This window comes from Cervus canadensis, chromosome 4 (genome assembly GCF_019320065.1).
Source record: "Cervus canadensis isolate Bull #8, Minnesota chromosome 4, ASM1932006v1, whole genome shotgun sequence".
NCBI lineage: Eukaryota > Metazoa > Chordata > Mammalia > Artiodactyla > Cervidae > Cervus > Cervus canadensis.
Genome location: NC_057389.1, coordinates 14302520 through 14330317, shown reverse-complemented (window position 1 = coordinate 14330317; position 27798 = coordinate 14302520). Strand labels below are relative to the sequence as shown.

The 27798-nt window shown below is 41.2% G+C and overlaps 1 protein-coding gene across 11 annotated transcripts in view; it reads left to right on the top strand.

Moving 5' to 3' along the window:
* Positions 1-27798, top strand: part of CAST (calpastatin) — a 123849-nt gene that overhangs the window by 51862 nt on the left and 44189 nt on the right. For 9 of the 11 annotated variants that reach the window (XM_043464599.1, XM_043464600.1, XM_043464598.1 and 6 more), the window contains 5 exons: positions 18764-18823; positions 24713-24778; positions 25526-25567; positions 26978-27034; positions 27435-27548. In XM_043464599.1, the coding sequence (XP_043320534.1) occupies positions 18764-18823; positions 24713-24778; positions 25526-25567; positions 26978-27034; positions 27435-27548 (339 nt within the window). The remainder of the gene's footprint in view (positions 1-18763; positions 18824-24712; positions 24779-25525; positions 25568-26977; positions 27035-27434; positions 27549-27798) is intronic. The other 2 variants (XM_043464602.1, XM_043464604.1) reach the window with 1 other exon arrangement.

The window sequence follows — 27798 nt, the reverse complement described above, 5'->3', positions numbered from 1 at the left end:
AGAAAAGGCAGTCCAGTGGGATAATCCCAGGATAATCCATGGGCCTGGGACTCTGCTGACCCATGTTCTGAGCTTGTACTTCCTCCTCCCCCTTGGAATGCTCGAATACAGTGTTTCATGATACGAAGTCTGGGAAGCATCTGTGTGAATTTCACCTGGGATCCTTAATTAAAAATGGAAATTGCCCAGGTCGCACCTCAGACCTACCCAGTCAGCATCGCTGGAATCTATGGCCCAGTAAGCTTTCAAAGTAAATCCTTAAACCTGTAAAAGTGGAATGCGCGCTGCTTTAAGAAGGGAGTTGGCTCACCAGAGTCTGTCTGTGAGCAGCGGTGCGGTGCCGTCTTGCTGAGAGTTGTGGCTCTTCTACTCACAGAAGCTGAGACTTCTGAGCCATCCTGAGGGGCCTCCGTAAACTGACCTCACTGATGTTCGTGGCCCTCTGTTGGTGCCTAAGAAAGGGCCCCAACCACTCCTCTTTCAAAGCTATTATAAGAGAAGGCACCCGGGTGAGTGTGCAGGCGTACTCTTTGCACTCTGTCATGGATTGAGCTCCTCGGTATAAATACCTCGATGAGATCTTGATCCCTCCAGAGTTGTCTAGAATAGAGTTGCTAGGGCAGAAAGTTGCTCCTACAGAGAAACCAGAGACTCAAGTCTTCTGCATATTATTTCTTCATTAGCTGTACTAAGGGTGGCCACAGTAGCAGAAAGTAGAATTATTTGTATGGTTTTCAGTCGTCTGAGTCTTTTCTGTTTCCTTCTTATCGTGGAATAGGAAATTCTGTTTATATCTAACAAGGCAAATAAAATCGTCTAATATAATGCCAGTACCATGTCTTGTCATCATCAGAGTCCTGGGATATATGCTTTTAGACATGCTTCTTTTCATAATATTTTGTTTGCAGAGATGCATGAGGTTCAGAGGGCTTGGTCTACAGCAGGGAACTGAAACTTGTGGCCAGAATTTTTATCTTCCAGAATTCTCAACTTCTCTTTTATACTGACCATCTCTTGATTTATCTCTTTATTTAATTAATGTTTTAATGTTAAATTTTATACAGTATATCTATGTGTCTAGAACAGAAAGGGGCTCTTGAATCAGAATTCAGATTAATTTTATTAAGCCTGCACAATGTTTTTAAACCATTTGAAAGCCTTTAGATAAAACTGCACGTTCCATTTTGTCACTGAAGCCTCCTACCCCCTCTTCATTCTGGCCTGATACACTCATTCACATCCCCCAACGTATATTTTCATTTGAGTATTAGACTCCTGGTCTGTAGAGAGAGGCAAATATTATTTTTCTGAAAATTTTTCAGAAAAAAATTTCACTTTTTTTCTTAAATACTTGGAACTGAGCTATATGCTAGATGTGTGGATATGTGTAGCATTAAGGGTTCCACTAGTGGACCAGAATATCTGCCTATAAGATGACAACACTGTTGAGCTTGGCAAAGTCTATATTCTATATTTTTCTAGTGTAAGAAAGATTTACACTACAGGCATAATCCCAGTTATCAATTGTCCTCAGAGTTTACAGTCATGAGACTGGAGAAGACAGATACTCTTGGGGTATTGCAGGACTGTTTTTTGAGGGAGCATCTATGCTGTTTAGTAATCTGGACTGGCCATGTCAGCACCATAAATCTTCCTTTCAAAACCAGCTGGAAAGTACTTTTGAAAAGTAATTCTGTGAATCTAACTTATTATCTAAGGAATTCTGGTACCTTTCTCTTGACCAAATGAAAGCATGAAGAGACTTAAGTTTGTTATGGGAAGAAAAGTGCCCATGGATAACAACAGATGCTTTTAATAGAAAATGGTGGTCATTCCACCAACCCCCTATAAAGCCATCTAAAGCAGTCATTCTCAATGTCTCAGAGTTTCAGAATCCCCTGGGGGGCTCACAGCTTTTTAGTCTGTAACCCTTCCTCTCTCTTCCTCCTGCATTATGCTTTTGGACAAACTCCTTTGCAAGTTTCTAAGTGTTCATTGTTGCCCTGCCCCTCCCCACACAGTGCCCATGAGTGCTTCTGCTCCCAGGCCAAAAAACACAGAAAAGTGAAAGTCGCTCAGTCTGTCTGACTCTTCGCAACCCCATGGACTCCCTGTAGCCCACCAGGCTCCTCTGTCCATGGCCTTCTCCAGACAAGAGTACTGGAGTGGGTAGCCATCCTGTTCTCCAGGGGATCTTCCGGCCCAGGGATCGAACTCGGATCTCCTGCGTTGCAGGCAGATTCTTTACCGCCTGAGCCACCAGGGAAGCCCCCAAACCACTGAGCTAGGTGTTAATCAGCTGTGACCGCCAATTCTGAGACCCTCCCTGAAGCAGACAGATAGAACCCTGGTCCCCAGAACTTCTCGTTAAAAATGCCAGAGATAAAAGCCCAAAACTGTCGCTCCTTGATGAACCATGTGAAGAACATGGCCGAATTAGCAAGCCTGTCCCTCAACAAGCTGGCGAGCATGCTGGGGAACACTTCAAGTGCCAGGCAGCTCTGTGATTTCTTTCACAGCTCCTATGCAAAGGTCCTGTCCAGAGGGAAATTGAAAAACTAAGTAAGTGCTGCCTGTTTTCTTAGCCTGTGATTGTGCTTCTCAGCTGCTCTTTGCCTGCCCTCCACAGGTCTTTATTAATTATTAGCCCATAGTAAAGAATCCGCCTGCCAGTGCAGGAGACATGGGCTCAGTCCCTAGGTCAGAAAGATCCCCTGGAGAAGGAAATGGCAACCGACTCCAGTATTCTTCTTGGAGAATCCCGTGGACAGAGGAGCCTGGGGAGCTACAGCCCGTGGGGTCGCAAGAGTCAGACACGACTCAGCGACTAAACGAACAACAAAGGTGTTAATGCTTGACCTGGCACAGTCCAATAGCTTGATAGAACATTCATTGCCAGCAATCTTTATGTATAATTTTAGTATAAAAAATTTAAATATGTATGGATTCCTGCATATTTCGCATAGTTTCACTGATTAAAATTAGTGATCATTTTTCCCTAGCAATATTATAAAATTATATCATCTTTTTTGTGATGTCCTACTGTAACTTGAGTTTTAAGTCTGTCGGTTCATTAGCTAATTATTGTTAGAAATTTTAGCCATAAAGTGTCCACACATTTTAGAGATCGTAAAGGAAAGGCTCCCCTCTTTTGGCTTTCGAGTTTGAGTTCTTCTTTGGTTTCAAGAACTTTTTTCAATTATTACAGTAATGGGTGCTGAATTATTCTCAAATAGTGTTCTTGTGGTAGGATTCCTAGCCTGGCAAATTAGAACTGTCTCATTCTCTAGTCCTCTGACAATCATATTCTTACACCTCTTCATGAATTTCCAAAGATTGAATGTGATGAACACTGATCTACATATCTGCAGTTAAAATCTTGACAAAATACCCCAGTTGATTTCCAGTTGAACTAGTGATAAACCGTAACTTTTCTCTGTGTGTATAACTTTTCCACATTCTTCTACTAACCAATGAACTGAAGATTTGGTTACTATTTAGAATGGAGAGACAACCAATAGGAAACAAACGATTAACAAAGGACATTCTGATAATCTGTAGATAATTCTGGAATGCTATGGGAGAGGGGTTAGGTCCAGCAGTATGTATATAGTTTGGAGAAGTTCTCCATGATCTAGATAAATAGAAAATAAATGAAAAGAAGAAAAGCCAACTGTTTATTAATTTGTTAAACAACTACTGTGCTAAGTGATTTATAGATTTCATTTAATCCTCTTAAGAGTTGCATATTTTGCAACTAGATAAATGGGTATTAGGACAGTTTTTAAAATGAGAAGACTAAGGCTTAGATTAAATAACTTACCCTGGGTCACATAGATAGCAAGGTTCTATTTGATTCCAGTGCCTTTTTCAGTAGACCAGTCTTATAAAATCCTAGGCTCAGTCGTTCATATTCAGGCAGTTTAAATAACTGAGAGAGGAATTTGTATCTAAATTCAGAAAAGCACTAGAAATTGATATTATGCCCTCAATATTATGCTCAATATCTTAATGCTGTGGAAATTCTGATTGATTAAATTTCCTGCTTCTGTGAAAGAGTATATTATACACTGATTGGAATTAGCAAATAAGAGTTTTGTTGAGAGTTTCTTCAGATGTCTTAATGGGCAGTAAAGAAGGAATAAATTACACATCTGAATATAGTGAAATTAAAAAAAAACAGGTAAAATACATGGTGAAAAACACCCTTCTAGTGTCGGAATGCAGAACTTTTGCTCAGACTTAAGAATAAGCAGCACTGTTCATATTTTTACAAATTTTTTACATATTTAAAATGAAACCTATTTAAAAATCAATTCTCCTATTCTATTGAATTTTTTTTTGTTTTAGGGGAAAGTGGGATGAAATGTGGAAGGTATTGATTATTCCCACTGTACAGATGAGGAAACTGAGGCACAAAGCAGTTAGGGAATTTGAGCAAGGTCATACAGCTGGTAGCAGAGCTGGAATTCAGACTCCAGTGGTCAGGCTCCACAGCTGTTCTCCTGACTAACATTACCTCTTTAATATTTGCGAAGATTAAGCTTGCTGTTAGTGTACATTTGTGAATTTGTTTTTCTTACCTGGTTTCTAGAACAATGCTTTATTTCGCCCTGCATTTTCATTTTCATTATTTGGAAATCAGCTTGGAGAAGGGAACTTTGTACTAATTCCTGTCATTTAAGTCTTCTTATTAAGAACATGCTTCCCTGAGAAGCCAGCTACAAGAATGGCCACGGGACAGGCTCATCTCTCAGGCACCACGCAACTGGCTCCATCTCCCTGTTTCCTTACAGGTACCTTCTCAGTTTCCTTAAGAGACACTTTGAGCCCGTCATCCCTGTAGAGATTGGGATGGGCCGTTGGTTTTATTACACAGCAGTCCATAAAAAGTTCTCATTTCTTTCACACTCTGTTAGGCTTGTGCCTAAGGAATGAATTTGAAAGCCCTCGGAAAACCAAGCTGAAAGGCTCTGAGGCAGCTGTTCCCCAGAGCTCAGAATTTTTCATTCTTGTACAATAATCATATCACCAGTAACCATATATGCTTCAGATGACCTCATAATCTTTTAGGATAAATAAGCAATGCATTTCAGCCCAAAGAAACTTTCGTCATGTAAAATAATATTGCCCTTTCTCTGTTTATATATGAGTGTGTAACTTCTATAAAGCAGTGGTCACCACTGAAGTGCTTCACCATTCTGAGACTGAGGAGATCTTTTGAAAGTGGAAATCGCTTAGTCGTGTCTGATTCTTTGCGACCCCCCTGGACTATAGTCCATGGAATTCTCCAGGCCAGAATACTGGAGTGGGTAGCCTTTCCCTTCTCCAGGGGATCTTCCCAATCCAGGGATCGAACCCAGGTCTCCTACATTGCAGGCAGATTCTTTAGCAACTGAGCTATCAGGGAAGCCCAGGCAATTGATATTTGTAAAATGATACAAATTACTTTTGTTTACTAATTTATGATGTGCCAGGCCTTATGAACACACCCTCATTAATTCCTCACTACCATCTTATGAGGTAGATGTCACCTTTATACCATTTAACAAATAAAAAAACGCAATCTTGGAAAGCTTAGAACTTCCCTGTAGCTCAGACGGTGAAGAATCTGCATGCAACATAGGAGACCTGAGTTTGATCCCTTGATTGGGAAGATCCTCTGGAGAAGGGACTGGCAACCCACTCCAGTATTCTTGCCTGGAGAATCCCATGGACAGAAGACCCTGGCAGACTACAGTCCGTGGGGTCACAGAGTCGGACACAAAAATTTAAGCAACTTGTCTGAAGTTACAGATAGTGTGATTCCCCAGGTCCGTGGAACTCCAGAAGCTAAACTCCTGTGTTTCCCATTTGAACATCTATGATTGGGTACATAAGCTTTATGTGTTTATAGCGTATCATATTAGAGTTGCAGAACTGTGGAGTTCTCAAGCCTGACAGTTTACAAATGAGGAAACTGTGTTCTAGAGAGGTGAAGACTTAAGTTCAAAGAACTTGTCATGGGCTGTCTTCCTCATTGTTCATTGTGTCGCTTCTAATCTGCTTAAATTGCGTGACTCACAAGCTTAAGAATGTCCTAGCCAAGCAAACCTTTTCTACGGGAGGGACCACAAGAAGAAAGTAGGATGTCTTTTCCGGGTCTAACTTCTCTAGCTTGTTTGGGGCAGCCAAAGTAAGACATAGTTGGAATTATTCATGCATCAAGTAAAATAACCAGGCTCTCTAAGGCATGAACACAACTTTAAAAGAAAAAAAAAGCTGCATTGCTCCTCTTTGATGACGAATCCAGGCTGTGTGGCTTGCTCTCTTCCTTGCCTACAACATAATCAGCCCCGGGGTGTAGGGAAGGGGAACATTGGAAAAGTGGGGCTCACAAAGCAATGAAAATGAAACAGTTGTCTTGGGGTACCGAACTTCACACCTTTTGTGGCCTTTTTCCTAAGCGTTTGAGGTGCTCCTGTGTCGCAGCTCATAATCAGGCACTCACAGGGTGTGGCCAAATGTTCTAAGGTCTCTCGGGCTTGGATTTTGATCACAGATCAGCTGTGGCTACTGTCCCGGTTGCCAGGCAACATGTGGATGTTTATTTTGAGGTCTGCCCACAGGGTTGCATCAGAGGCCAAGGATGCATGTGCTCTCCACTTCCCAGAGCAAGCAGAGCTCAGGCTTTCTATTTTTATCTTAAGGCTGTGCAGTCCCTTTTAATATATTTCATGAGTGTATAGCATCCTCAGCCTGGATAGAATGACTTTCTGTTTTCCCCAGGCAGTGTTCAGGTCGCCTCGTTTTGCCATGCTCTACTTTATCCAGCCGGTCAGACTCCAGACTGATGATCTCTGGCACTTCCCCGCCTCTGAGTCTTGCTCAAGCTGCTTTGCTCATCTGGAATGACTACCCTGTCCCTGGCTCCATCTCTTTGTTTTGTAAAACTAAAATTTTTCATCTTACTTTTCGAAAGTAGGAGAGTAAATTTGTTATAGCAAAAAGCTTATGGACCTTATTGTCAGTGTCTGTGTTCAAATCTAAGCTCTATAGCTTCTGAACTGTGAGATCTTAGATAAGTTACCTAACTTCTCTGAGCCTCAGTTTTCTCCTTTGTAAAATGCAGATAATAATGAGTGGGTCCTAGGATTTTATAGAGATACACTAAAATCGGATGCCTAAAGCACCTGCACATTGAAGGTTCTATAGTCCTTACCTCCCGATCACAACTGCCATTAATACTAAGTAAATTGTTCCCATCTCCTCTGTGAAGTTTTCCCTAGCTGTCTTCAAACCTGCATCTCAGAAATACAGTCTCCCTCTTCTGATCTCTTATAACTTGGTGTTGTACTTAGGGTCCTCTCACAGTTGACCTGGTCTCATATTGCACACGTGTGGAGGTGGAAGTTGGTACCCTAACTAGGTCTGCTGGCACAAAGCCATGTTCTCCCTGAAAGAGGTGGCTCAGCTTCATTCATAAATGACCCATTTCATGGGAATCAGGTTTTTTGTTAGGATTAAATATTATGCTTTGTTAGGTAACTGAACTGTGGTTCTCTTGAGAAGCATCATTATTATGGTAAATAATTAAAAGCATCTTGAGACAAGATGGCCTGTCATGGTGTGACGGCAGGGCAAACAGTAGACAGTTAAGCATCTGAATATTCATTTCCTAAAGTGAACAGTCCATCCCCATAAACATGTCCATGAATGGTGTCTGTGCAGAACAGCAGTGCTTTCTTTAGAAAGCCCCTCATGGGCCATCTATTGTTTGTTCCAGGTGTCTCACAGGAAGCAGCTAGGGTTTTTTTATGTGCCTCTGAGTTTTTTTTTTTGAAGTTATACAACTCCTGGGTAATGCCAGTAAGGATATAGAAGACTAGATGTTTGTTTTCCCAGCTTGTTTTCTGACCTGTGCTTTAAACAAAATTTCTGGTGATTGAATAAAACTAATAAAATGTTGCTTTTGAACCGTCCCACAATACTCATGTTTATTCATGTACAAATTCATACATTAATTTATTTAACAAATACTTATTAAGCACCTGTTGTGTGCAACATTTGGGTATGTGCTGCTGCTGAGACAGGCATGGTCCCTGGCCTCGTGGAGTTCAAGTTTGGGTCTCTGGCAGAAACTATAAAAAAGAAGTTTTTAAAGAAAATCTATTATTTTTTCTTTCATATTTTTTAGATGCATCATTAAAATAAGAATCTCATTATGGTTCAGAAACAAATTATACATTTCTCTCTTGTGCATCTAGCAGACCTAACTCAAAGTTAGTTACTGATTTGTCAGAACTTCTTAGTTTTAAAATTTTTTAATATTTGTTTTGTGCTTTGCTCAAATTTCCCTAGTATTTGGTATCTGACTCTCTCACAGTAACCCTGTGGGGTATATGGTATTCCCATGTGGGAAACTAGATGCTCTTTGGGTTTAACTGACTTGCTCATGGACTCATGGCCATAAGAAGCAATCAGATTGAACCTTTCTTCTGGTTTATTAATTATTTTCGTGATTTTAGTTTTCTTTTTTAAAAAAGCAAGGTATTAAAATCATACTTCATTCTTTGTTTAAATGAAACTTTGACAATTAGCAAATGGAAGCAAAGATTGGACTCAACAGTGGGTTTTGAGCTCCTCTCTTCTGCTGAACACTATGGTGGGCACCTTGGGGAGTGGAGATGATCTGTCTCTTGGTCAGTTTACTGCTTTGTTGATAAGACATGACTGATACCTAGAAGAGATGCAGTAACCCTCAGCAGCATATATGATTAAGTATTCAAGGAAGAAGTACAAGCCTATAAGAGAGTTGAGAAGATAGGATGAGCTGAAGCAGATATAGGTGTTGTATCTTGAGCTAAGTCTTTCGAGGGAAGGGTAGGGGGAATCTGAGCAGAGAAAGGCTTCTTCGGCCGTGGGGATGGCAAGATGTGAGGCTGAGAGGTGGATGGGAGCATGGTGGTGATGCTAACACTGACTAGCCTTTGTCCAGCATTTGTCACTTCCCATGCATTGTTATAATGGGTTCGTGTACATCAGCTAAGTCTTAAAACAACCCTGTAAGAGAAGAACTTACTCTTCTCATTTTACAGATGAGGACACTGAGGCATAGAGAGGTTAAGGAACCTGCTTGAACTTGCACATGAATTCAATGTTGGCCGAAATTCCTCCAGTCTTGAGTCCAAAGTCCACTCTCGCTCTCTTAGCCAGTGAGTGATGCTGTCTGATGAAGTTCTCCTAAAACAGGAAGGACAGCATCTGGGGCGGGGGGGTGGGGGGGGAGTGATAGGGAGACATGATACGGAACATAGCAAGAGACGCAATGGAATCAGCAGATGAGGTCGAATACGAAGTCTGAAGTTCAGGTGGAAGACATTGGACCTCATCTAGGATGGTGGGAAACCCCCAAGAGCATAGTGTTTCATCAGAGTGGGAACCCGGTATTTATTTCAGATAAATTAGGCAGTGATAGAAAGGACTGGGAGCTAGAGGTGGGGTGGGGTTGGGGCTGGGAGAGATCAAGGCATGAAAGCTATTAGCAAGGACTTGATGTTATGCAGGTGTGGGAGATACCTGATGAGACCAGGAGTGTGGGCAGGAAACCAAAACAGAAGGATGGAATGGTGCTGAGCACTGGAGGCAGCCCTGTGCCGGACCCCAGGTGATTGAGAAGTGAGTTTCCCCCATTACGTCATTGGCCAACTCCAGAGGCAGGTAGTATTACTTTCCTTTTGCAGATTAGGGCGACGGCTTCTGGGAGAATAATTAAGTGCCGGAGCAGGCATTTGAGCCTGCCTCTTTCTTGATTTCCTCCGTTTAAGGTAAAAATAATGTTTGGTAATAAAGCAAGGCTGCTGTTAAAATGTCGAGAACTGTTCACAGAGGAGACAAAAAAGTCATGGGGATTCCTGCATCTCCAAGGACGCAGGAATATGAGCGAGAAGGCAGAGGGTTGGTGACTACATACTAAAGAACTCAGAGCAGAATGGAGCCAAGTGGAAGAGGCTTCCAGAAGGAAACAGGTCAGAGGGCTGGGCATTGGCCCTGCAGCTCTCCAGGTCACAGTAGCCCTGGGGGAGAGGACGGTCAGTGATTCAGAGTGAAACTGCAGATGGACTGTCCAGTGGGGAAGGCTGGCACAGACTTGGGCCGGCGATCTTCATCACCTCCCCAAACAAAGGCAGCTCGGGTGGGAAGGGTGACTGGGCACGCTGGCAGTGAGGGGTGGGGAGAGGAAGCCAGGTCTGGGGTGAGGCGTGGCCTTTGACTCATCTGCTGGCATCCTCTGGGTGCACTCTCTGCACTGAGCTGAGGGCAGGGAGGGCGATCATGGGGAGGCGGAGAGAGCCGGGGGGAGAGACTGAGGGTCCCCGTGAACCCGCTGACAGTGTCCAGAAAGAAGCTGATAGGGGCCCAAGCAAGTGAAAAGACTGTGCCGTGGGAGACGGAGAAGTAGAGAGTCAAGGGATTGATGTTTTCATCAACCGCCCTTCCTGGCAGAAGAGTGAATGAGTCAGCTGTCTAGGACACCACCCCTCCTGAAGAAGCCCTTGCTGTCTCAGCTGGGACCCGTGACGAGGCCACTCACACCTAGCATCACGTGATGGTTGGCTTGATCCCACGTCTTGCTTCTTTTCCTGCAGCCTCATGAGGCACCCTGCAGAATCTAGGGAAAGCCTTGGACAGAGACCTGCCTTGAGTAAGAGTAGGGTCAGTAGATGAGTATACCCAGTGCTGATCTTTTAAACGGACCCCAAGGTGGTGGAGGAGACACCTCCAGACGCAATTATGTCATTATCTGTTCGTATAAGGGACTATGTACAAACAAAGCTAGTGGAGCTGATGGAATTCCAGCTGAGCTATTTAAAATCTGAAAAGATGATGCTGTGAAAGTGTTGCAGTCAATATGTTAGCAAATTTGGAAAACCCAGCAGTGGCCACAGGATTGGGAAAGGTCAGTTTTCATTCCAATCCCAAGGAAAGGCAATGCCAAACAATGTTCAAACTACTGTAATTGGGCTCATTTCACACGCTACTAAGGTAATGCTCAAAATCCTTCAAGTTAGGCTTCAGCAGAATGTGAACAGAGAACCTCCAAATGTACAAGCTGGGTTTAGAAAAGGCAGAGGAACCAGAGATCAAATTGCCAACATTTATTGGATCATGGAGAAGGCAAGGGAGTTCCAGAAAATTATCCACTCTAGTTCATTGACTATGCTAAAGGTTTTGACTGTGTAGATCACAACAAACTGTGGGAAACTGTTGAAGAGATGGGAGTACCAGACCACCTTTCCTGTCTCCTGAGAAACCTGTAAGTGGGTCAAGAAGCAACAGTTAGAACTGGACATGGAACAACTGACTGGTTCAAAATTGGAAAAAGAATATGTCAAGGCTGTATGTAGATTGTCACCCTTCTCATTTAACATATGCAGAGTATATTATGTGAAATGCCAGGCTGAATGAATCGCAAGCTGGAATCAAGATTGCCAGAAGAAGTATCAGCCTCAGATATGCAGATGATACCACCCTTATGGCAGAAAGTAAAGAAAACTAAAGAGCCTCTTGATAAGGATGAAAGAGGACAGTGAAAACGTTGGCTTGAACCTGAACATTCAAAAAACTAAGATCATGGCATCCGGTCCCATCACTTCATGGCAAATAGAAGGGGAAAAGTGGAAACAGTGACAGATTCTATTTTCTTGGGCTCCAAAATCAATGTGGATGGTGACTGCAGCCATGGAATTAGAAGATGCTCCTTGGGAGAAAAGCTATGACAAACCCACACAACATATTAAAAAGCAGAGACATCACTTTGCCAACAAAAGTCCACATAGTCAAAGCTATGGTTTTTCAAGAAGTCATGTACGAATGTGCAAGCTGGACCATAGAGAAGGCTGAGCACCAAAGAATTGGTGCTGAGCTCTCGAATTGTGGTGCTAGAGAGGACTCTTGAGAGTCCCTTGGACTGCAGGGAGATCAAACCAGTCAATTCTAAAGGAAATCAACCCTAAATAGTCACTGGAAGGACCGGTGCTGAAGCTGAAGCTCCAATACTTTGGCCAGTTGATGCAAAGAGTCGATTCATTGGGAAAGACCCTGATGCTGGGAAAGATTGAGGGCAGGAGGAGAAGGGGACGACAGAGGATGAGATGGTTGGATGGCATCACTGACTCAGTGGACATGAGTTTGAGCAAACTCCAGGAGATAATGAAAGACAGGGAAGCCTGACATGCTACAGTCCGTGGGGTCACAAAGATTCAGACACAACTTAGCTACTCGACAACAAACAGCAGCAGTAAGGTACTTTGAGTAAGCAAGTGGGGATTAACAAAGATGGATGGAAGCCCACTTTGGATTGCGGTGGTTTGGATGTTACAATGTCAGGGCTGATGCTAGTGAGGTGTACCTGAAAGAAAGGCATATAGGATTTGGGTATTTGGGGAAGAGAAACATCCCAACCAGTTGCACTTTTGTGAAGGAAAAAATGTAAAAGGGAGAGATGAGTGAGGTGTGCTCTGAGAAAGGGATGGGCTTGCTGCCTGGAGATGTTCTGTGCTGGGAGATGGTTGGGATTGGAGACTGGGGGTCTTTAAAGGCAAGAGAAGGGCTTTCTTTGTGATACAGTGGTTTACAGGAGTCATGGTCACTGCATCTACTTTAGAGGGAGGCATGAGAGTGACACGTAGGAGGAGTCACGTGGCCACAATGGGTAAGAGAGCCAAACGGCTGGAGTCAGGGAGACCTTTGCCAAATATATGTGAACAAGAAAATCGGTTTCTATTTCTGAAGGATCTGAAAAACATACCATCTCCCCTTCATCTCTCTCATCATTTCCAGCAGTAAACTTCCAAAATTCTTACTGTAGCAGGTGAACAAATAAATCTAAAGAGGTTTTGTTGAATAATGCCAGAACATGAGATGCTGAACTGGATAAGTGCAGGAGTAAACGTTAATTTTTTATGGCTGCAGTTACTTTCGTTTATCAATAATTGCTCATTTTAATGGTGTTTGATAACCCAGTAAGATTATTTCAGGTGGGCCTACAACTGACATAGAACCAAAACATTTGTCCGGTGCCATAGGATTTTCTCCATGCCTGTTAGAGCATTTAAGCTGTAACTAAATCTGCTAGATGCCTGTTGCACAGACTGCTTATTGTCTGTTTATTATGAACTTTTTCAAAGCTGTGATGGTGATTTATTCGTTGTGTAGCCTCGGCCCCAGGCTCGTTGCTCTTTAAACAGTTGCTGAGTGGGTAGTTGGAAAATAATTACGTTTTCTCTGCTGTTACTTTGATTTATACATTAATTTAAGATTATATATAGTAATACTCTGTATGTATGTCAAGAGATTTACATGGGTCATTTAGGAGGGAGAGCACGGTTAAGGCTGCAGTCGAGTCTGATACACAGTCCTGCTCCCGCAGAGAGATTTTGGTATTTGCGCACTGGTATGGCTTTAAATCTGGCTGTCCCCTGGTGTTAGGAGCCACTGGGTGGTAGACCCTGCAGCAGGGGCAGTGGTTTAGAAAGCAGACCGCTCAGATGGGCCTCCCCACCTCTTGTCTGGTGATGCCCGCTTATCCTTCGGTCTCCATGTCAGGTGTTACGTCCTCAGCCTCACCTGTCCTGACTGTCTCCTCAACTAGATCTGGTTGCCTTAGTCTGTGTTCTCATTGGACCCTGTGATTTTCCTTTATAGCACTTACCACAAGTAGTTACTAAAGTGATGATTCTTTTTTTAAATTTGTTTTATCGAAGTATAGTTGATTTACAATGTGTTAATTTCTGCTGTATAGCAAGTTTGTTCAGTTATACATGTGTGTACATGTGACAAACCTAGACAGCATATTGAAAAGCAGGGACATCACTTTGCCTACAAAGGTCCATCTAGTCGAAGCTATGGTTTCTCCAGTAGTCCTGTATAGATGTGAGAGTTGGACCAGAAAGAAGGCTGAGTGCTGAAGAATCGATGCTTCTGACCTGTGATGTTGGAAAAGACTCTTGAGAGTCCCTTGGACTGCAAGGAGATCCAATTAGTCCATCCTAAAGGAAATCGATCCTGAATATTCGTTGGAAGGACTGATGCTAAAACTGAAGCTCCAATCCTTTGGCCACCTGATGGGAAGAACTGACTCATTGGGAAAGACCTTGATTCTGGGGAAAATGGAGGGCAAAAGGAAAACGGGACGACAGAGGATGAGATGGGTTGGATGGCATTATTGACTCAATCGACATGAGTTTGAGCAAGCTCTGGGAGTTAGTGAAGGACAGGGAAGCCTGGCGTGCTGTAGTTCTTGGGGTCGCAAAGAGTCGGACATGACTGAACGACTGAACAACAACAGCAATACATATTCTTTTCCATTATGGTTTATAACAGGATGTTGAATATAGTTACCTGTGCTATACAGAAGAGTGTTAGTTGCTCTGTGGTGTCTGACTCTTTGCAAACCCATGTAGCCTAATAAGGCTACTCTATATGTAGAATTCTCCAGGCAAGAATAGTGGAGTGGGTTGCCATTTCCTTCTCCAGAGGATCTTCCCAACCCAGGGATCTAACCTAGGTCTCCTGCATCGCAGGCAGATTCTTTACGGTCTGAGCCACCAGGGAAGGACCTTGTTTATGCATTCTGTATATAGTATGTGCATCAGATGGTCCCCACCCCTCACCCTGTAGGTGACCACAGGAGTGTTCTCTATGTGAGTCTGTTTCTGTTTCATTGATGCGTTCATTTGTGCCATATTTTAGATTCCACACATAAGTGGTATCATACAGTGTTCGTCTTTCTCTTTCTGACTTACTTCACTTAGTATGGTAATCTCTGGGTCCATCCATGTTGCTGCAAATATCATTATTTCATTCTTTTTTATGGCCAAGTAATATTCCATTCTCTCTATATGTATATATACATATACACAGAGACAACCTAATGTCCATTGAAAAGAATGGATAAAGAAGATGTGGGGTGTATATGTTGTTTCCATGTCTGCCTATTATAAATGGTGCTGCTGTGAACACAGGGGTTCATGTTTCTTTTTAAATATAATTTAATCCAGATGCATACCCAGAAGTGGGATTGAAGTTGTTATTCTATTAGTATCATCTCTGACCAGGCTGTAACTTTCACAAGGTCAGGGACATGTCTGACAGTTTCCCATCATTTCACACATACTTAACACAAACTATGTTCTGAATAAATGTTTATCGAGCCAGTAAACTCTTACTTAATCTTTATGAGATCCCATTTTCCTCATCTGTTTAAAACCTCCATATTCAAAGTTTTTCTCTAAGGTTCTTGAAAGAATTATGGATTAACTCTTCAAAATTTTTGAATTTTAAGTTATTCACACCTATGATCGGAAATTCAAACCATATAGAGGATTTAAATTGAAAGTGTATATAATCCCTCAGTGGAGGTAACAGATAGTAAACGTTTCTTGTCTTACAAATAGAATAAAAATTAAACACACCACAGTTAGCCAGAGTTGAACCAGCCCTTAACAGGGTGGGATTATTTTCATTTCCAGCCCCCATGAATTGGTTTTCCTCTTTTAGTTTCAAAATATTTAATGCCCTAGGGGTGGGATAAAACTCTAAGGGAGGAATCTATGCTGAAAACAGGTGCAGCCAAGGCTGCAGTTCAGTTCCCATTACAGTCTGCTCCATGCTTATTTATAGGCATTCCACGGAGATTTTACTGTTCTTGGTGAGCCTTTGAAGGTCTTCTCCTTTCTAGGATTTAAGGATCCCTTCCAGCTATTGCTTAATAAAGCAGTAAGGCAGACTAGAAAACCCAAGGCTATGGAATTGCAAGAAAGTTTTAATAAATTTGGATGTTTATAATAAGCGACTGTCCACCCAAAGATCTGCAGCTTAAAAAGTGCTTCCGTGTGGAGTGTTTGGTCTTGGGTGGTTTTAGATGGCTGAGAGAAATCATTGAAGGAGTGGGACATAGTTAAGTGGAGCTTGAGTTTGAATAGAAATTTGTACAACCAATTCTACCTGTGGAAGGACAGTCATTAATATATAGATAGTGAAAGTGAAACTCTTAGTTGCTCAGTCGTGTCTGACTCTTTGCAACCCCATGGACTGTAGCCCACCAGGCCCCTCTGTCCATGGGATTCTCCTGGAAAGAATACTGGAGTGAGTAGCCATTTCCTTTTCCAGGGGATCTTTGTGACCCAGGGATCAAACCCTTGTCTTCTGCATTGGCAGGCGGATTCTTTACCACTGAGCCTCTGGGGAAGCCAAAAGGATGTGTTAATTCCCACATATTAAAAAAAGTTCTCATGGAAAACTAAATATTCACATATTTATTTGCTAGTTTTATGGGGGAAAATCTGCTTTGATACATCCTTCAGTTCCTTATCCTGAAGGGAAGGGAAGGGATGCAGTGCGTGCCTGCCACAGGGACCAGGTATATCTGTGTGTGTGTGTGTGTGTGTATGTGTGCGCTTTGGAGTGGGGGTGCCCAATTGGTGCCTAAGGGTGCTCAGGAATAATTAAGTTTATATAACTGTGTTTGAAAAATCAGTACAATAAAGCTTTGGGCTTTGATCTGTCAATTGTGGCAATTTAACTGTAAGTACCATGCTGTCCGACATGAAGTGAGGTCAGTATGAGAAGTGATTGTGTTCACACACCGTGGGTTACTGGGGGTTCACGCAGTCACCTTGAGAGTGGTGTATCTGAGCTAGGGGAGCTGGGGACCAGTAGGCATGGGCGCATCCTGCCTGGGGACTCAGCCTTGAACGTGGCTCCAGGCCAGCCCTCAGGCCCGGGGCTCCGGGTGCTGTTGGTAGAGAACTGGTTGGTAGAAAGACAACCAGTTACTTAAGAAGGCAGCTGTGCCAGATGGAACCCCTGGAGTCTAAAACCCAGTAGACTCACATGTTAAGGAGGTTTACATGAGCCTGAGTTGGAATTCTCAAAGATAGTAATTGTGTGTTTAATATTAGCCAAGGTAATACAAGTTAAGTCTAGAGTACATAGTTCTCAGTACCATGCAGGTTGCCCTGCTTCCGTGATTAGTTTGCAGGGACTGACACCACACCACTAGGAATGGGGTTTCTTGAATACTTCAGTTACCATTTATCACTTTTGCCCCTCAGGGAGGAGTCTGTTTTGCCCTCCAGTTCTGATCTACCTGAGTCTGTTTCCCAGAGCTGTGCCTCTTCTTCTGTCTTGTATAATACCTTAGGGATAAGGCACCAGCAATTTTCTGAGCACCTACAGTGCCAGGCATTTTACCCACATTATCTCAAATACATGCAACCCTGAAAAATAGGTACTATAGGCCCCCTTTTATATATTTGGAAAAGTTAAGACCCAAAATCACAGAGCTAGTAATGGGGAAAGCTGGCATTTGAACAAAATTCTGTGTTTCCAAGTCTGTGTTCTTTCTGAAAATAATACAAACAAATTAGAATGATATTTTGTTGTTGTTCAGTCACTCAGTCATGTCCAACTCTTTGCGACCCCATGGACTGCAGCACGCCAGGCTTCCCTGTCCATCACCAACTCCAGGAGCTTACTCAAACTCATGTCCATTGAGTCAATAATGCCATCCAACCATCTCATCCTCTGTTGTCCCCTTCTCCTCCCACCTTCAATCTTTCCCAGCATCAGGGTCTTTTCCAGTGAGTCGGCTTTTCACATCAGGTGGCCAAAGGATTGGAGCTTCAGTTTTAGTATCAGTCCTTCCAATGAATATTCAGGACTGCTTTCCTTTAGGGTGGACTGGTTGGATCTCCTTGCAGTCCAAGGGACTCTCAAGAGTCTTCTCCAACACCACAGTTCAAAAGCAGCAATTCTTTGGCACTCAACCTTCTTTCTGGTCCAACTCTCACATCCATACATGACCACTGGAAAAACCATAGCTTTGACTAGACGGACCTTTGTCAGCAACGTAATCTCTGCTCTTTAATATGCTGTCTAGGTTTGTCATAGCTCTTCTTCCAAGGAGCAAGTGTCTTTCAATTTCATGGCTGCAGTCACTATCTGCAGTGATTTTGGAGCCCAAGAAAATAGTCTGTCACTGTTCCCATTGTTTCCCCAACTATTTGCCATGAAGTGATGGAACTGGATGCCTTGATCTTAGTTTTCTGAATGTTGAGTTTTAAGCCAACTTTTTCACTCTCCTCTTTTGCCTTCATCAAGAGGCTCTTTGGTTCCACTTCATTTTCTGCCATAAGGATGGTATCATCTGCATGTCTGAGGTTATTGAGCACTTAATTACCAGGCAGCAATAAACTTAGAAGGTCTTTATTTCCTATGGAAGAAAAATTAAGGGGAAACTAAAAATCAGACAGTTTAAGTAGCTTGCCCGAAGTTATTTAGTAAGTAGCACACCCCGAATTTGAACCCATTTGGAGTGATTACAAAGGCTTTTACCCACTGGACAACACCACATACTGAACTTTTATGGGAGTGGGACTCTAGGTGAGGTAAAACCAAGGTGAAGAGTTAAAAGTAAATATGGTTAAAGGGACTTCCACCATGACTCATTTGGTAAAGAATCTGCCTGCAATGCAAGAGACCCGCGTTCCATCCCTGGGTCAGGAAGATCCTCCGGAGAGGGAATGGCAACTTATTCCAGTATTCTTGCCTGGAGAATTACATGGACAGAGGAGCCTGGCAGGCTACAGTTCATGAGGCTGCATAGAGTCGGACACGGTTGAGTGACTAACACTACTACACTACTACGGTTAAAAGGAGCTGGAGGACAAAGCAGGTTGTAGGTTAACTAGAATCAAACTCCTGTTTGTTTTCTTTCTAGGTGGCTGCTTCCTCTGCCTCCGCCAGCAAGTCTTCCAGTATGAATCCCACAGAAGCCAAGGTGTGGAGCGTCTTCAAGGGTCAACTTGGGTGAACGCCCTTCCGTTTGTAAAGCAAAATGAATAGGGACTTTGACAGATAGGTTGTGTGTCCTAGGAAACTTATGTTATGGAAGTAAACATTTTCTTCCTAATGAAGGTCTTTGAAAACTCAGCTTTCCTTTCAATATTTGCATCAAACACCATCCATATACTTACACATCATTTTAGAATATCTACAAAAGTGTAGTCAGTGAGAGTTCTTTTGGTCCTAGACTTGAGTTTTTTTAAATTGTAAGATAATTTCTCTAAGTACATTTCTCAGAATCTAGACAGAAATAAAAATTCTTAATTTCTTACTGAAACGGTTTTATTATCCTAACCATTTAAAACTAAATCCAAGAATGAGAAAGTCTACACTAGATGAACATAGAAAGAAGTGACATAGATTCTGGTTATTTCAGGCACTTTCTGAAGTTTTTTTCTGACATTTGAGTCTTGTGGGTCACCATCTTATTGATAAACTGTTGTTGAGTTCTTGGGGTATTCTGATAATTTCTTGGAATTTCAGAATTAAAAATAAAAGAATGACCTACAGTTGGATTGCTCCATAAAATAATAAGCCTATTTCTAAAGAGTTGGCTGAGCGGCCTCAACCCTGTCACCTACTTACCATGACTCGAACTGAGTTTCTCGGGAATGTTCTAGGATGGAAGATTAAAGAGGAAGCATTTTTCAAGATGCTCTCAACTATTTCTCATGAGCTAATATTCTTCAATGTCTTTTTAAGAGCTACCCCAGCTCCATTATTATCAAATTTCCCTTGTTCAAAATTACCAACATTTCCCTTGTGTTTTCCTTGTTACTTTACTGTCCCAAGTAGGATTCTATGCCGTAATTTAATCCTGTTAATAATAATTTAGTACTGTTTAGTAATCCTGTGGCATCATCTTGAACTGTATTTAAAGGAGATTGCAAATATCCTGAAACACACTGTCAAACTCTAAGCCCTTAGTCAATGTCATTTAGCACTCATTTTTATTTTTAAATGTAAAGTTATGTTTTTATTTAGTAGTTAATTTCTTAATTTTTTTCAAAATATGTGTTATCTGATTCATGATTAACCACCTGTTAGGTGTCACTGCTTCTTTATACCAAGCTTAATCTTAAAAAGTACCAGAAAATCTGATCTTTAAAATGATCTTAAGACTGTAGGAAAAACATTTACCCCCTGCCCCCAAAAAATTCTCATTGAACTTAGAGTCTGTGAAAATTAAAGTAAGGAGATAAAAAGGAGAGCCAGAAATATGGGATTTCCTTTTTTTTTTTTTTGCTTTTTTTTTTATTATTATTTTGGTTCACATTTGACACAATGCCTCATTATAATTCATCCCTGCTGACTCTCAGTTTAAGGGCCGATACTTATTTCAAGTGTGTCCTGTTTTCCAGAGTAAATGTCAGCAAATGCTTCAGCCATTGCTGAGCGTGAATCATGAGAATTCTTGGCACTCCTACAGAGGTGGACTGAGGGAAGAGAGAGAACAGTAGGAGAGGGAAGAGAGGGAGGAACAAAAATAAGATGCACCAGTGGATGACTCAGAACCACTTTTGGCCTTAATTTTCTGTCCTTGGTGAATTTCAGTCACACTGTTCTCATTAATCGTCTTATCTTCATTGCTTCTTTCTTTAATTTTTTAAAATTTTAATTAGTTTTTGTTTTTATTTTACATTGTAGTAGGCTTCCCAGGTGACTCAGTGATAGAGAATCTGCCTGCCAATGCAGGAGCTTGATCCCTGGGTCAGGAAGATGCTCTGGAGGAGGAAATGGCAACCCACTCCAGTATTCTTGCCTGGAGAATCCCATAAGGAGGGATAATCCCACAGAGGAGCCTGGTGGGCTGCAGCCCATGGGGTCGCAAAGAGTCAGACACGACTGAGCGACTGAGCACCCACACCCACAGTTGATTTATAGTGTTAGTTTCCGGTGTACATGCTTTTTCCATTTATTGCAGAATATTGAGTAGAGTTCCCTGTACGATCCAGAAGATCCTTGTTGGTTGTACATTTTAAATACTAGTGTGTATATGTCAAACCCAAACTCCCAGTTTATCGCCCCCCCTTCCCCCTTTAATAACCATAAACTTCTTTTCTGTTCCTGTTTTGTAAACAAGTTCTTTTGTATCATTTTTTAAAGATTCCCCATGTGAGAGATATCATGATATTTGTCTTTCTGTGTCTGAATTAGTTCACTTAGCCCAATAATCTCCAGGTCTATCCATGCTGCCACAAATGGCATTATCTCATTCTTTTTAATGGCTGAGTAATAGTCCTCTCTATGTATATCTTTTTATCCTTTCATCTGTTGGTAGACATATAGATTGCTTCCATGTGTTGGCTATTGTAAACAGTGCTTCAGTGAACATTGGAATACACGTATCCTTTTAAATGATGGTTTTCTCTGGACATATCCCTAGGAGTGGGATTACTGGATTTTATGGTAGCTCTTTGTTTAGTTTTCTAAGGACCCTCCATACTGTTCTCCATGGTGGCTGTACTGATTTCCATTCCCACCAACAGTATGGGAGGGTTCCCTTTCTCACACCTTCTCTAGCATTTCTTGTTTGTAGACTTTTTGATGACGGCCATGTTGACTGGTGTAAGGTGATATCTCATTTTAATTTTCATTTGCGTTTCTCTAATAACTAGTGATGCTGCACACCTTTTGATGTTCCTCTTGGCCCATTTGTGTGTCTTCTTTAGAGAAATGGTTATTTAGGTCTTCTTCCCATTTTTTTAACTTTTTTTTTATTTTAATATTGAGTTGCATGAGCTGTTTGTAAACTTTGGATATTAATCCCTGTCAGTCACATCATTAGCAAACATTTTCTCCCATTCTGTAGATTGTCTTTTTATTTTGTTTGTGCTTTTCTTTAATGTAAGAAAGCTTTTAATTAGGCCCCATTTGTTTATTTTCATTTTTAGTCCTATTATTCTGGGGGATGGATCCAAAAAGATATCGCTGTGATTTATGTCAAAATGTGTTTTACCTATGTTTTCCTCTGAGAGTTTTATATAAGTATCTGGTCTTGTATTTGTGTCTTCAGCCCATTTTGAGTTAATTTTGTGCATGGTATTATGGAATTTCCTAACTTCATTCTTTTGCATGTAGTTGTCCAGTTTTCCTGGCACCACTTTTTGAGATTATCTTTTCTCCATGGTATAGTCCTGCCTCCTTTGTTGTAGATTAATTGACCATAGGTGTGTGAGTTTATTTCCAGAATTTCTGTCCTACTCCATTGATCTGCACTTCTCTTTTCATGTATTTCTGTTTTTATAGTTGTTTGTTGACTGTAGCTTTGATGTAGAGACTGAAGTCTGGGAGCCTGATTCCTCCAGCTCCAGTTTTCTTTTTCAAGCTTGCTTTGGCTGTTTGGGGTCTTCTGTTTCTCCATACAGGTTTTAAAATTTTTTGTTCTAGGTCTGTGGAAAATGCCATTATTTTGTAGATTGCATTGAGTCTGTTGATTGTCTTGGGTAGTATAGTCATTTTGACAATATTGATTCTTCTTGTCCAAGAACGTGGTATATCTTCCCATTTGTTTATGTCATCTTCAGTTTCTTTCATCAGTGTCTTACGGTTTTCAGAGTACAGGTCTTTTGCCTCATGAAGTAGGTTTATTCCTAGGTATTTTATTCTGTTTGTTGTGATGATAAATGGGATCATTTGCTTAATTTCTCCTTATCTTTTATTCTTGGTGTATAGAAATGCAACAGTTTTCTCTGTGCTAATTTTGTATCCTGCAACTTTACCAGATTCCTTGCTGAGCTCTAGTAGTTTTCTGGAAGCATCTTTTGGATTTTCTGCATATAGTATCATGTCACCTGCAAACAAGGGCATTTTTAGTTCTTCTTTTCCAATTTGTGTTCTTTTTATTTCTTTTTCTTCTCCGATTGCCATGTCTTAGACTTCCAAAAGTATGTTTAATAAAAGTGGTGAGAGTGGACATCTTTGTGGTGTTCCTCATATTAGAGGAATTGCTTTCAGCTTTTCACTGTTGAGTGTGTTGTTAGCTGTAGGTTTGTCATATATGGCCTTTATTATTTTGGGGTATGTTCCCTCTATGCCCACTTATGTTGTTTTTCCCTTGATGCTTTTAATATTTTCTCCTTATTTTTAATTTTTGCCAGTTTGATTGCTATATATATTTAGTTTTTTATGGTTGCTGTTGTTTGTTTTTATTGATGGCTGTTCAGCAGTTACTTGATTTTAGTGTGTTCGTGAGAGCTCATGTCCTCCCACTCCACCACCTTGCCTCCACCTCCCTTCATGTGCTTCTGATATATGGCCTATAACATTTATACTAGCCTCCTCATGGAGATTTTTGCGCACTTTATGAGCATATTTCTCTAAATAGCTTTTAGAGAAAAGGTGTTAATGCAAGGTAAAGCCTGTATCAAATCTTGGTCATGTTCGGCACCTTTCAAATGAAAGTCAGTCCAGCTCTGAGGCAGTACGTCTAGGTCTAAGTTCTCTCTCTTGTCGCTCACACTTGTTAGTCACACTGCGGTGTGTAGGGTGAAAGATCAGATCATGGTTAATCAGGGGAGATCCCTTAGAGAGTCTGTGGAGTGGACACTGGAGCCCGACAGCTTGGCTTTTATTCCTGGTTCCATGCTGGCTATGATACTGGGAAACTCCTCCTCACTTAATTATAAACTTAATTAAACTTAGTTTTTATTTTATGTTAGCATATAGTTGATTGACGGTGTTGTGTTAGTTTCAGATGTACAGCAAAGTGATTCTTTGTGTCATGAAATGGGGATGCTGGTGGTGACGATGATAATGATACTCACCATACCTTTCTTATAGGAATATTGTGAGGACTCAGAGAGTTCAGAACAGTCCCTTGTACTGAGGGGCTGTCTATAAGCGTCAGTTATTATTGTCATCGTTGTGATGTCCATCAGCCTCACCACCACCAAAAATAAACTTAAGAGATGTGTTGGTGATTACTGATTAAAACGTATATTTCATTAGAAGCCACTTGATTCTGTGATTATACATTCTTAATTGTAGAGTTCTTCCATGCAAAATATTGCCATAGTGCCAAATTACAAATTAGAAGCTATTGATAGACTCAAGCCACTACAATACCAGCTGGCTTGTTTTCCTTGTTAACCATTTAATAGATTGCATTTGTATAAACTAAAAAAAGCAGTGCTGCCAGTATCGAAACTCATTAACAAGGATCCAGTTTGAAAGGATACAAAATTTTAAATTTTAAAAACATTTCTTTGTTCATGAACTTTGTTTTCTTTCCAAATCAATAAGTGTGCCGGCGTGAAAGGGTTTGTTATGTGAAGAGCACAGGTACCTTCATTACTGAAGCATAAGACCTGATCAATTAAGAAGAGTTTTGGCATCAGTGTCTTCAGATAATATAGTAAGATATAGGAGTTTGTGCTGATACCACCAAGCACATAAAAAGGAAAGAAATAGCAGGAAACATCAGGCTTAATTTTTAATCTCTTCTTTGGAGAAGTTCATAAACTGTTTCATCAAGTTTTATTCTTGTTTTCATTTCCTCCCTATATGGAGAAGGGATGTGTGCACTTAAGGAATTGTCTTTTTTGACACAGGTAACTTTTGGTTGGGTGAAATTGTCAAATACTCCACTAAAGACCCTGAATCACAACCAGTTCTTCAGAAGCATTCCTCAAGCTTTAGATTTGATCACTAGATTTTTATTGTGCAACAAAGAATCTATGCACTTTTTGATCAAACCCTTGTAATATTGTACAGACGAAATTCAGGAAACTTTTGATAAAAACCTTTAGCTCTATTAATTCGTGTTGCTTACTTGACTGTCAGATAAAATAAAGTCACACTTGGGGTTGTGCTCTTACATTAGGCTATTCCAGGCAGCAAACAGCTGGAAGGATCGCATTCTCCTCACAAGAAAAGACACAAAAAGCAGGTGATGTGGTTCATTGCACCAGGGGACACCTGTGTTTACTAATGGTCACTTCAGCTGCTTAGCACGAGCTAATAATTTCAGTTCACCATCTTCTGTAACGCTTTGGCCCATCAGGGACTTCTAGTAGGCTTAGTTACCCATCACTTACATTCTGGCACTAAAAATAAACTTCACTGCTGCCTATGTTCTCAACACTGTCAGCATCCCATTCTTTTACCTCATCAGCTGAAACCTGTGCTGAATATTCCACTCCTAAAGAGGTCAGTCATGTCAGTGGCTTTGAGGGATGAGGGTGTTTGTTTGTTTGTTTGTTATGTGTCAGTTACAATGTTCATGGTAATAAATCTCTACATATCTGTAATACACGCAGAAGTAAGATGCAGATTGCCATCTCAGTCGTAAGAGCAGACTGCAGACTGTTAATTGGTGTACTTCAGTATTTATCTAAAGAGTTACAATTCCGGGAATTCCCTGGCAGTCCAGTGGTTAGGACTCTCTGCTTCCCCTGGAGGGGACACAGATTTGACCCCTGGTTGGGGAACCAGGATCTCACAAGCCATGTGGAATGGCCACATAAGTAGCAGAGTTACAATTCCAAGAAAAGCATAATAATCTTAACTCACACCACTTTTATTTATAAATACAGAAAACTTATCTTTTAGCTCCCTTAGTTGAAGAAAATATATGATAAACTTTATAAACTCTGTTTATTTTTCCTTCCCTTCTTTTTCTTTCTTCTGCATTTAGCCTGTAAAAACAGAGCCTGAGAAGAAGCCACAATCATCTAAGGTAAATGATTTAAGTCAACTAAAGAATTATTGGGAATCTCTGAAATAATAATGAATAACTAATTTTCTACATTGGTTACTGAATGGTTAAAAAAAAATTGTCAGCTAGCTAATTTTGGATTACCCTTTTGAACATGATTATACAGAGTGGATATAAAATAATAATGTTAACTATATATATATATATAGTTAAGATGAATAATATAAATGAAAACAGTTTACTTCAGAAAGCATTTTGTTCAAATCTAAGTATTTATAGCTGAAGTAATGAAAAAGGAAAAAAAAAAAAAAACAGGAACAAAGGACAAGGGATAAAGGGTAATGAGTATCTGATTGATGATGAGACGTGGAGAATCAAGGTGTCTAGCACCTTGAACCCAGCACCCAGGTGACTTAAAGATGACAGCCTCTCCTCAGAGGCCCGGGTTTACTGTGGTGATCTCACCTCGGTTGGTGGATAGTTGTCAGTTGCTCAGGATACAGCTCTGACTTGCCCTTGGGAACAGCTTCCCTTTCCCGACGCGTGGCTGTCTAGACCGAAAGCCGATGCCCGTCGCGTGGAGACGGACCCAGAATGTCGGCAGGTGGGCCAAGTGTCTCTCTTCAGTAAGGTGCTTCGTTACTTCTCTCAAGCTCACTTGAGCAGTTGCTCAGATACAATGGCAAGGTTTCCTGTGGGAAAGCACAAAGGTGGTTGGTTTGGGCTGGAGTACTTTAAGTGCAGGCAGGGGTGGGGGCGTCAGGGTCATCTGGGTAAAAGATGAAGCTTGTGTGATTCTGGGTAAGACCTCTTGGTGGCCCCTGAGGATGCTAATTTCATAGTCGCCTATAGAAGTATAATTCAGCAGCTGGTGGAAGTTGTCTTCTAGCCCAAATTTAAATGTTTTTGGTTACCCAGCCTCAAGAGAATTGGGTTTCTGGTGTTACCTGTCTTCTCTACTTGTAACACAGAAGAGATTATGTAAATCATTTAACTGAAAAAAATTTAGTGTTCATCTCCTATGAAAGGAGTTTTTTTTTTTCTTAATTAATTTTAATTTCTAGAGTAGGATCCTCCTATAAACAGACTCAGTGTTCAGAGTGATCTTTTTGATGTTTCTGTTGATGGACTTGGCAGTTACCAAATGATCTACATGAATTGTGAAAAACAGCGTATAATTTAGATACATACCTATGTGAAAAATCATTCCAGATGAAATACTACATTTTCCATGATGTTTTTTTATAATTATCGTTATCAGACTGTTGGTAGGATTATTATCAACCAGACGTCAATATCCACTTCTCTCACTGGGCCTTTCCCAAGAGAGGCAGAATGGTCTAATTGGGATCTTTGTTTCTGAGCTTATTTGCAAAATACAAAAACAATGGGCTAGAATGTAATTGCAATTTTATCTTTTGAAATTGACAGCCATCTGCGGTTCACGAGAAAAAAGCCCAAGAAGTAAAGCCAAAGGAACACACAGAGGTAAGTGATCATTATTAGGACTTGATATCATAAGATGAAGCCTTTTTTTTTCCTTCCCTTATTTGTGTGAAGAATAAAATTCTGAACTCTCATCTTTCAACACTTAAGTCCTACCTAAGATGGCAGTTATTTGTTTTCCTGTTAAAATAGCACCACTGTGTGGCATCCGAAGGCATTGCAGTTTGCTCCTGTGATTCTAGCTGAATTTGGGAGCAAGGAATTGCATTGTTTCAAATTTTGTACCCAAAGTGAAATTTGTCACGGGTATATCATACTAATTTAAATTCTCATAATTGACTACATAAAACACAACTGTTATGAATTGCTTTCTACTCCTCAGAGAAAAGTAGTAATATGTGTCATATTGTTAACCCAGTGGGGGGTGTGTGTGTGTTTTCAGCCAAAAAGCCCACCCAAGCACTCCTCAGATACCGGCAGCAAGCATGCTCCTAAGGAAAAAGCCGTTTCCAAACCAAGCGAGCAGCCACCATCAGAGAAATCAACAAAACCAAAGGTAAATAAAGCAGACAGACAGATGAAAGAAAGAAAGTGAAGTCTCTCAATCGTGCCCAACTCTCTGAGACCCCATGGACTGTAACCTACCAGGTTCCTCCGTCCATGGGATTTTCCAGACAAGAGTCCTGGAGTAGGTTGCCATTTCCTTCTCCAGGGGATCTTCCTGACCCAGGGCTTGAACCCAGGTCTCCGGCATGGCAGGCAGATTCTTTACCAGGCGGATAGATGGGAAAACACTAATGTCAGCT